This window comes from Gossypium hirsutum, chromosome D11 (assembly GCF_007990345.1).
Source record: "Gossypium hirsutum isolate 1008001.06 chromosome D11, Gossypium_hirsutum_v2.1, whole genome shotgun sequence".
Classification (NCBI taxonomy): Eukaryota; Viridiplantae; Streptophyta; class Magnoliopsida; order Malvales; family Malvaceae; genus Gossypium; species Gossypium hirsutum.
Window position 1 is genome coordinate 58,866,400 of NC_053447.1, and position 9,767 is coordinate 58,876,166.

At 32.6% G+C, this 9,767-nt stretch overlaps 1 protein-coding gene across 1 annotated transcript; it reads right to left on the reverse strand.

Annotated features, from left to right (window-relative positions):
* Positions 1–3,109, reverse strand: LOC107926746 (protein tesmin/TSO1-like CXC 4). The gene is made up of 7 exons (XM_041104596.1): positions 2,907–3,109; positions 2,144–2,307; positions 1,323–2,073; positions 955–1,039; positions 716–866; positions 564–638; positions 1–68 (listed from the first exon to the last, which is right to left on the reverse strand). Exons 1-7 carry the CDS (start codon positions 2,967–2,969, stop codon positions 14–16), a joined length of 1,344 nt encoding a protein of 447 aa, XP_040960530.1. The 5' UTR covers positions 2,970–3,109; the 3' UTR covers positions 1–13.
* Positions 3,110–9,767: the final 6,658 nt, after the last annotated feature.

Genomic DNA, 9,767 nt, shown 5'->3' on the forward strand with positions numbered 1-9,767 from the left:
TTATTGAAGCAATCTAAGCATGAACAAGGCTCAATACAGTAAGACCAGCAGCAAAGCAGTCGCAGTAACTGTATCATAAAATATAGTCAGTAGAACTAGGTAGACAATATTGAAAGCAGCTAAATCCCTAGTATGAGAAAAAGTGAAATCAATGACAGTGAATGCAATGAGTAGAAATAAATAATAATTAGGCAGCGGAGAACCAAGACAAATCCAAAAATACATATCTAAACAAATAGATTAAAATAAGCTAAAATGATTATTAAATCACATTTCATTCTAACATGCTATTGGAAATTGATTCATTTAGCAATTGTAGAAATCAAACCAATGTGATGACTATAAAGTTAGGCCTGAATATCTTATATTTTTAGATGTAGGAAGTCAATTTACAACCTGTTGGTTCACCTGATTTTTTACTTTTAATTCAGAGTAATTAAAGGACCAATGGTCTTCAGTATCACAATAGAGGAACTAACCGAATATAGGTATAGACTCAGTGAGACACTTCAAAATTATGCACACCAACCCTAAATACAGATTTAAATAAATATGAGACTTACAGTTTCAAGCATTTTGATCTCTTACAGTTACAGCGCTTGCATGAGGCACTCTCCTCGACAAGTTCAAACTTTTGCCTGCACAGTATTAAACTGAAATCAGTTTGTATTATGGTGTTTGAATACCAATTTAGAGCATATTAATCTTAACATGCCTCTTCTTTTCAGGAGTATTGTGGTCAGCGTCAGTGCCACCAACAGATGCAGGAGCCTCAGAAGAATTTTCTGCAACTGCAGTTCCATTGTCACTAGGAACCTCACCCATTTTCATAGAGCTTAAAATTGATTTATTAGGGGGATTCTGGCCTGCAGTCAGAAAACTAGGAAATGTCAAGGACCAACGTTCATATCAATTGTTTTCAAAAGATAGAGCCGCTCACAAAAGAAATACCACCTTTCAAGATGTTTGGAAGAGAATTCAAGTGCAAACCGAAACCAGGTGACTTCTCAAACACCAAACAACGCCGTCTTATGCTACGCTGCATAGAGAAGAACATAAGAGTGTGATTATAAAAAACAGCCAATCATTGAGCAGGAAAATAGTGTAAATTTTAAGAAACGACACATAAAAAGAAAAGCATTGACAAATGTACAATATAAGGAACTCGTATGAGGTATGCATATCATAAAAATGGCTCGAATATGCTATTATCTTTTCATTTTCTAGAAATAATTAAATACTAATATGTAGCTTCGTGTCAATCTTATATCTCGAATTGCAGTCTGCCATAAAAATGTACTTGCACAGTTTTTTCACTTTACCTGACGACTCAACTGGCTGCATTTCTCCCCCTTATCATCCTTCTTCAAACTTGAATCAGTAACTACTGGTTTGTCCGGTAGACAAGTAGACAGGATGCAAGATATCTGATCTGTTACTGATTCTCCCAATTCATTTTGTTTGCAAGAACCTTGATGATCACCGGATTCTGCATGTTCTAAATTATTTGCATTATCAAGCGAAAACTCTGGGATATTTGATATAAAAGAGGTTGTCCCAGAGTCTACCGTTCTCTGATCCTGTCCATCACTATTCTCGTGAATGATAGATGTATTCACTGTCAACATATCAGCAACATCGGAAACAACTGCCACCCAGCCACATCCTGCTGCTTCTTCGCTCGGCTTAATCCGACGTATTTTACGCAAATCTCTTTCATTTTCAAATGACCGTTGCCGCTCTTTCCATTCATCCCTACTGCGTTGGAAAGGAGATCTCTCTTGTTCCACCACTTCCAGACTTGTTTTTTTCATTAATGCATCACAAGCCTCCAAGTTATCTTCAGGACTCCTACAATCATAATTTGAGGTTCCTGGCAACTCAACTGCTAAATCTGATTGCTTGTCAAACAGATCACTGCTAATTCCTTTGGATGAACTGTCATTACTGAGACATCCTGGATGCTCATCATACAAGCCAGATTGCTCAACAGCTTTTGAAGCTTCCTGACCTGCATTAGATTCATTACTGCTCTGGAGGACCCTAGTGTTTAAGTCTGCCGAGAAATAATGCCTGAAACCAATATCATTCAGGACACTTAAACTCATGAACTAAATACAGCAATAAGAAATTTTAGTTTTACCTTTTAACTGAAAACCTAGATTCCCTATGGCAATTGATTTGTGGGGAAGGAAACAAAGATGAAGGGGACAGAAAAGCTAATGAATTGAAACAATTATCAGTCTGACTGGACTTGGCTTGCTCAATAGGAGAAAGGCTATCAATGTACTTAAAGACAGGTGAATCCTGCAAAGGAAGAAAGCAATGTTTGAAACATAGCATGTAAGTCTTAATAACCTGATCAGCAAATGCTCATGAACACAAGAAAACAAAGAATCAAGCTAAAGATAGAGCAATCTAAACCAAACTAGGGAAAAAGTATCTCTTCTATATTATTTAAAGAAATACCAACATTCCCAACATTTTGAAAGTATTGCAGCTCACCTGTAGTTGTATAAATTACCAACATTTCCAATGTCAAATCTCTATGAGACAGATTATAAGCATGTCAAAACTTATATATAACCCCATGAGCATAATTATTATTGTGTAAAAAAATTACATTACACTCTTAAACACAAACATGACACGGGAAACACACAAATTCACGCTGTAGTCTGAACACAAAACCCATCAACAATTCCGACAAAAACATACAAAAGTAACTCAAAGCGAAAAGAGCAGAACAAATTAAACTTGACAGGCAAAACCCAACTCAGCATCTAATTATTGAAAGCCGAAATGCCCAAAACCCAGAAATCCTAGGTGAGCAAACATAACTAACAAAAACCCAAATTCTTAAAAACTTTTTTTTTTAAATTGAAAGAGGAAAAAAGAATAATAACCTCAAATTTGGAAAGAGAAGAAATAGGAGTCGGAGTGATCTGGGTTTTATGTGGTGTATCCATTTTCACCAAAGGCTCCACATCTTCATCTCTCTTTTGCTCTTTTTCAAGGATTAGAGCTCAAAGCCTACGGAGACAGTCAAAGGCTCCCTTGCCTTTTTCTTTGAATTTGGTCGAAAGTGAAACCCAAAGAACAAAAAATAATAATAATAATAATAAGACTTTTGATTAAGGAAGCGGGAAGGCGGGAAAACAAAATGGTAAATCTATTTTCCTATTCGGTTTGGGATGCTGGGTCGGTCCATCTCCTATGTTAGGCCCGTAATCAAATGGACCTTTTCTTGATTTGGGATGGAATTTTGAGATATTGGATTTAGACAGTTGATCCGGCCCTATTCTAAAGAAATCCGGTCCATTAAGGGTCCGTTTGTTTACCATGAAAACATTTTTTGGAAAATGTTTTCTTGGTTTTCCAGTGTTTGTTTACTTGAAAATAACTTACATTGGTAAAATGTTTTCAGAAACACGGGAAAATGAAAAGGGATTTTAGGGAAAATGTCTTACCAATTTTATTTCTGTAAGACATTTTCCATCTTTCCTCCTCCTTCCGTCCTTCTCCTTCTTCATCTAGTTGGATCAGTTTCCTTCCTGAAACAAAGCTCAAGGTAACTTTTTTATGCTTTACTCTGTATTTCATTCAATTTGTCGCCTCTCTCACTCAAATCTTCTTCTTCTTCTTTTAATCTGTTTGGATTTTGCATCTGTCTGTTGAAGAATCTTCTTCTTCTTCCTTTTTTATGCTTTATTTAAAATCGGTTTGTTTTTGGGTTTTGCATCATTCAGTTTATGCTTGCTCTTCTATTACCCTAGATTTTTTTTCTTTGATTTTCTGAAGTAATAGATATTTGGTAACTTACTTTCTCCTTGTTATAGTTGGTAATGCATTGATATGTTTGCAAAGATTCTTAAAACAGAATAGAAGATGCTGCAAAATTTCCCTTTTTCTCATCTGATAAAATTGAACTCTGACCTGAACTCATTTCTCATGTGATCCAACATTCGAGTTCATGCATAAGCTATTAGCTCTATATAGTCAAACAAATGGTTTTCTTTCTGATTTTCTATTTCTCTATTCCTCTTTATAAAGTTACATTACCCTCAATAAGTGTTAACAAACAATAGAACATTACGATTTCCACGTTAGGCTAAAATCAATCCTTGCCAAGCCAAAAGCATTTTCCACATCAATGGGTTTGTCTGTAAGCTATAAAAGACAAGCCTCACCACAAGTTTCTTTGAGTGGGGAATCATTTTCAAAACTAGCTACTTCTAGGGATTGGCTAATTCAGTCAACAGAAATGTCGAAAGAATCAATGATGCATGATCACACTACCAAAACTTATCAAAATCAAGAGAATAACTGCTCCACTCAGCATGAAGTTCAAAGAAATTCATATCCTGGTGAAGTTAGAAATTTTGGATATAATATATATACTAAATTAATGTATTTCTCATGTCCATGTGCATCAGTTTAGTAGTTAAAAGCTAACCACTGTCAATGCATTTTTTGTATTGTTCTGAGAGAAGTTGTATTGTTCTGAGTTTTAAGTATATGCTAGCCTATTTTTTTTTTCAATTTCAGCTTTCATTATGGATTAAGAAATTTTATCTGTCAAAAAATATTATCATACATCATTAATGCGGTGTTCTTATCCACAATCATCCTTTTGTTATCTCTTAACATTAATCGTATCCTTTGCTTTATGTGAATTTTGATATTATGTTTCTTCTTGTGAATTCATATGATAATACAAAGGTTGACTTGTGCATCCAATTGTATCTACAACTGAGATTTTAATTGGAAGAGCCAAATTGATACAAAATGTAAACATTAAAGGCTAAATTTGATATTATGACTATCTTCAATGTTTAGCTAGAAAGATACAATTAAAAACATTAATTAGAAGAATTTCATATTAATAAAAAAAATGTAATGAAATAATACCACCATTAAAATAAATTAAAATTTAATATAATAAAATATTTTTTACAATTTAAATATTTAATTTTAAAAATTATTTTGACATAAAATTTAAAATAATTAAGCCCAACAATTTTTAAGTAAAAAATATCTAATTAAATCATATGTACGTTTAAAAGGGAAAGTGTAATAAAATATATTAAATAGAAGAATAAAATATTAAATAAAATAACATTTTTACTACTGCTACTGTACATCATGTCATCTACAAATAACTTAAAAAAAGAAGAGGGAAGTGGTTGCAATATTTATTGAAGAATAGAATAACGATATGAAATGATGAATAAGTATAGGTCAGGTGTCCATTTTCAACATTACATATGTACATTGTATTATGACCAATCATTGGTTTATTCTCAAATTGAATCATATCTAATTTTAGTTGTGTCACTAAATTGGTACAAAGAAAGTATACTTTTTAATTTCTCAAAAAATTATTAATGCAATTATAATTAGATTAATATGTATGTATGCACTTTAGTCATGGTAACTTTAGTCATATATGTGATCTTATGAAAATCTTGCATCTTTTTTGTAGTGATCAAATATTTGTGTGGCATTATTTTGTGTAGATGGATCGTAATCAAGATCAAAATGCAATTATCGGAGTCGTGGCTTCAGTTTTAGCTTTTGGGGCTCTTTGGATTAAAAAATTAAAAACTAGGAAGGAAATTGCTTCTCACCCTCGTGTGAATCGAGATTATGAAAGAGAAAATTATATTAATAGTATTTTATATAGTGGTGACCAGCATTGTATTGATGTGATAAGGATGAGACCGATTGCTTTTTTTAATTTGTGTGATATTCTTAGTAGGAATAATTTGTTACAATCAACTAAATCTGTGAATATTAGGGAGCAAGTAGTTATATTTTTACATATAATTGGTAATAATGTAAGGTTTCGAGTGATTGGATCTAGATATTATAGATCAACTGAGACAATTCACCGTTACTTTAGGGTTGTATTGAGAGCTATTTTGAAATTGTATAAACTAGTTATTAGATTACCTGATGAGTCAACTCCTAGTGAAATCAGAAACAAACCAAGGTTTTATCCTTATTTTAAAGATTGTATTGGAGCATTAGATGGAACTCATGTTCGTACATCCGTTCCACTTAGCATTCAAGGAAGATTTTGTAGCCGTAAAAGGGGGACGACACAAAATGTATTGGCCGCCATTACATTTGATTTGAAATTTTCCTATGTTCTAGATGGTTGGGAAGGTAGTGCACATGATTCTCATATTTTAAGTGATGCACTTTCACGCCCAAGAGGATTAAGAATTTCAGAAGGTAATAATTATTATTAAATACCAAATAGTTCTAGTAAGCTCATAATTTATTAGTATTAATTATGTTTTGTAAAATTGTAAGTAAATATTATCTTGTTGATGCTGGATATGACTCCGAAATGGATATATTACCCCATATCATGGTGTCCGATATCATTTAAAAGAGTTTAGTGCTCAGGAGCCTGAAAATGCAAAGGAACTCTTTAATCTTCGTCATTCATCATTACGAATCACTATTGAATGTCTTTTTGGGATTTTGAAGAAACGGTTTCGTGTATTAGATGCTAAACCATTTTGCAATTTTCAAACTCAAGTAGATATAGTTTTGGCTTGTTGTATCATTCATAATCATATCATGGGAGTTGATCCTAGTGATTTACTTAATCAAGGATTATACAAGGAGCCTGAGTCTGATTTGATAATACCAACTCTTACGGAGCGAAAAGAAAGAGAAGAAACAAGAGAATGGTCTGCTAAGAGAGACAAAATTGCACAAACTATGTGGACTAATTTTATGGTTAGAAATATTAGGTAGGTTTAGGGCTTAGGGTTATTGTTTCTATGTTATGTATGTTTTAGTATTAAAATTGTTTTTTTTTTTGTTAATGTTGGTTGGATAATGATATTGAAATTTTAGTTTGTTGGACTTTGAAATTATTATGTCTTGAATTTGTTAGATATTGATTATGTTTTAAGCCTGTTAGATATTGAATTTATTATATTTTAAGCTTGTTAGATATTGAATTTATTATATTTTAAGCTTGTTGGATATTGAAATGATTGATAATGACAATTATTAATGTAGAATGGGTAAGGGCAACAAAGAAGGGACCTCCAAGAAATTCAGGTGGACAAAACCGATGAAACATCTTTTTCTTGAAATTCTAACAGAGGAGGCCCAGAGAGGAAATAAGCCTTCTAATACTTTCAAAGTAGTTTCTATTAATCGAGTTGCTGGAGCTATTTTTGAAAGATTTCAAGTCCAATGCGATGCGAAGCATGTGAAAAATCATTTGAGGACTGTAAAAAAACCAATGGCAGATTATATGCACAATTCGAGGTGAAAGTGGTTTTGGATGGGATGATAACATGAAAATGATCACATGTGATAGAGCAACATATGATGCAGCAGTGATGGTAATATATGTATATATATGTTAAGTATATTTCAATTATTTTTTACTTGTTATTCTAATTGTGTATAATATCCAACAGGCACACAATAAGTATGAACCATTTTTGAATAAAAGCATTGATCATTATGATGAAATGGCTTTGGTTGTTGGCAAAGATATGGCAACGGGGAGTTTTTCCAGAATATTTGCTGACATAGATTTAGATGATGGTAACCAAGATTCAGTGCCTATAGATTGCGACAATGAAGAGACTGAAGAAGTAAGAACAAAAGTATCTTCATCTGGCACATCCAAACGTAAAAGAAAAAATGTTCAAGAAAGTGTCGTTGATGAACAAATTAAATTTGTGGGTGAACAATTTGGCAAAATTGCTAATGCCTTGGAACAATTTACTACGGATAAGACACCACATCTTTATGAAGAAGTGATGTCAATGGAGGAAGAAAGATTTGATGAAGACTTCCTGTGTTCTGTGTTTGATTATCTAGGGAGTCATGAATCAGAGGCCAAAGCTTTTTTAGTTAAAAGTAAGAAGCATAAAAAAATTTGGCTTCAAAAATTTTCTCAAGGTTGAAGATATTGATACTTTTAATGTGGTAAGTCGAAACCATTTTTTTGATAAAACAGGGTCGACTTGGATTTTGAAAACGAAAACGAATATGAGAGTCGCCACCAATCTTTTTTTGAAGAGATGTGATCAAGGCGCCTCAGAAAATAGTTATTTTTAATAAACGGTTTGATTTATTAAAATAACGCTTTTTTGGTCTACGAAATTCAGAAAGATGGGTTCGGGAGTCAGTTACATACGAGGAAGGGTTAGCACCCTCGTAACGCCCAGAAATTGGTACCTAGTTGATTAATTAGTGTCTTAGTATCGAGAATGGAAAACTTTTAAGAGATTCAAAATACGATCTTTTGTTAAAATGCTGAAATTTTTTGAGAAAAGAGCATATTTTACATTAATCGAGAAAGTGAATTATATCCCGTAAGTTAGGACACAATGTCTTTAAATTCCCGATTCGAGAATAAACGTTGAAAGATTTATTTATTTGAAAGATACTCGATTCAATTATCTCGGGTTTGGAAAAGAAATCACATCCCATAAGTTAGAACACGATCTTTTATTAATTCCCGAGATCGCTTAAAACTTATATTTGAAAAGATTCGGGTATTTGGATTTATCGAGAAAATCAAAACCCCGTAAGTTAGGTAATGACCTTTCGAGTTTTAAAGTGAAGTAAAGAAAATTAGATTATGGTATTAATAATAAAAGCGTTAATATGAATGACAACAATAAGGATGAAAATGAAGTAACATAAACGAGCCAAAATAAAAAGGAAAATAATAAGTAAAAACTAAAAATTTGTAACTAAAAGAACTAATATTAAACAAATAAATAAATAAATATAGTGTAAAACATATAAAAAAAAAAAGAAAAATCATATTAACAATAATAATGATGGTAGTAATAATAACAATATAATGTAAAAAGAGTTTTAAAATTATAGAAAAGGATAGATAAATAAATAATAATTGATATAATAAATAAATACATTTAATAAAATTTAGGTAGGTAAATATATAAAATATAACAGAAATAATAATGTAAAACTCTTTAATTTAATAACATGACAATAATAAAGAGTAAATAAATAAAAAGGGGAAATAATAATAATATTAACAATATTAAATTGATTAATTTAATAATAAAATGGCAAAAATAACAAAAAAAAAGACTAAATCGAAACTTAAAACAAAAATTTGGGGGCAAATTGGAAATAAATAAGAAGGGAAAGGACCAAGTTGAATGCGTGAATAACAAGGAGGGACCAAATGGGGAAATAACCCAATCCTCCAAAACGCATAGCTTCAAGGTGGACCGAATTGAAATCTGAAAGAAATTCCAGGGCCAAATTAAAAAATTAAAAGAAACTTGATTGCAACATAATTAAAAAGTGGAAGGGCTGAATGCGCAAATAGACCCTTCCGCAAAAGCACGCGGATCCTCTTGTGGGTCGGGTTGGTTCGATCCAAGTCAAAACGATGCCGTTTTGGCACTTAAATGGTCAGAGTGAAACGGCGTCGTTTCGCACCCTTATAAAAACCAATTTTTAAAAAAAATTATTTTTCACTCCCCTCTTCAAAAAAAAACCTCTCCAACTCTCTCTTTCCCTCCAGAATCTGGCCAAGCTCTAGCCAAGGAATCGGTTATCAGCCGCTGGTCGCTGGCGCTGGTGCCGCCGTACACAGCGGCAGAAAGATGAAAAGTTTTTTTTTACTCCTCTTTTCGTGTAGAGCCCGGATTTGGGCTCGACACCCTTATAGACCTCTTCCAAGATTTTTTTTAGCCTCAACAGCGTCCACACGTCTTAGTAGCTCAGGCATATCTTGA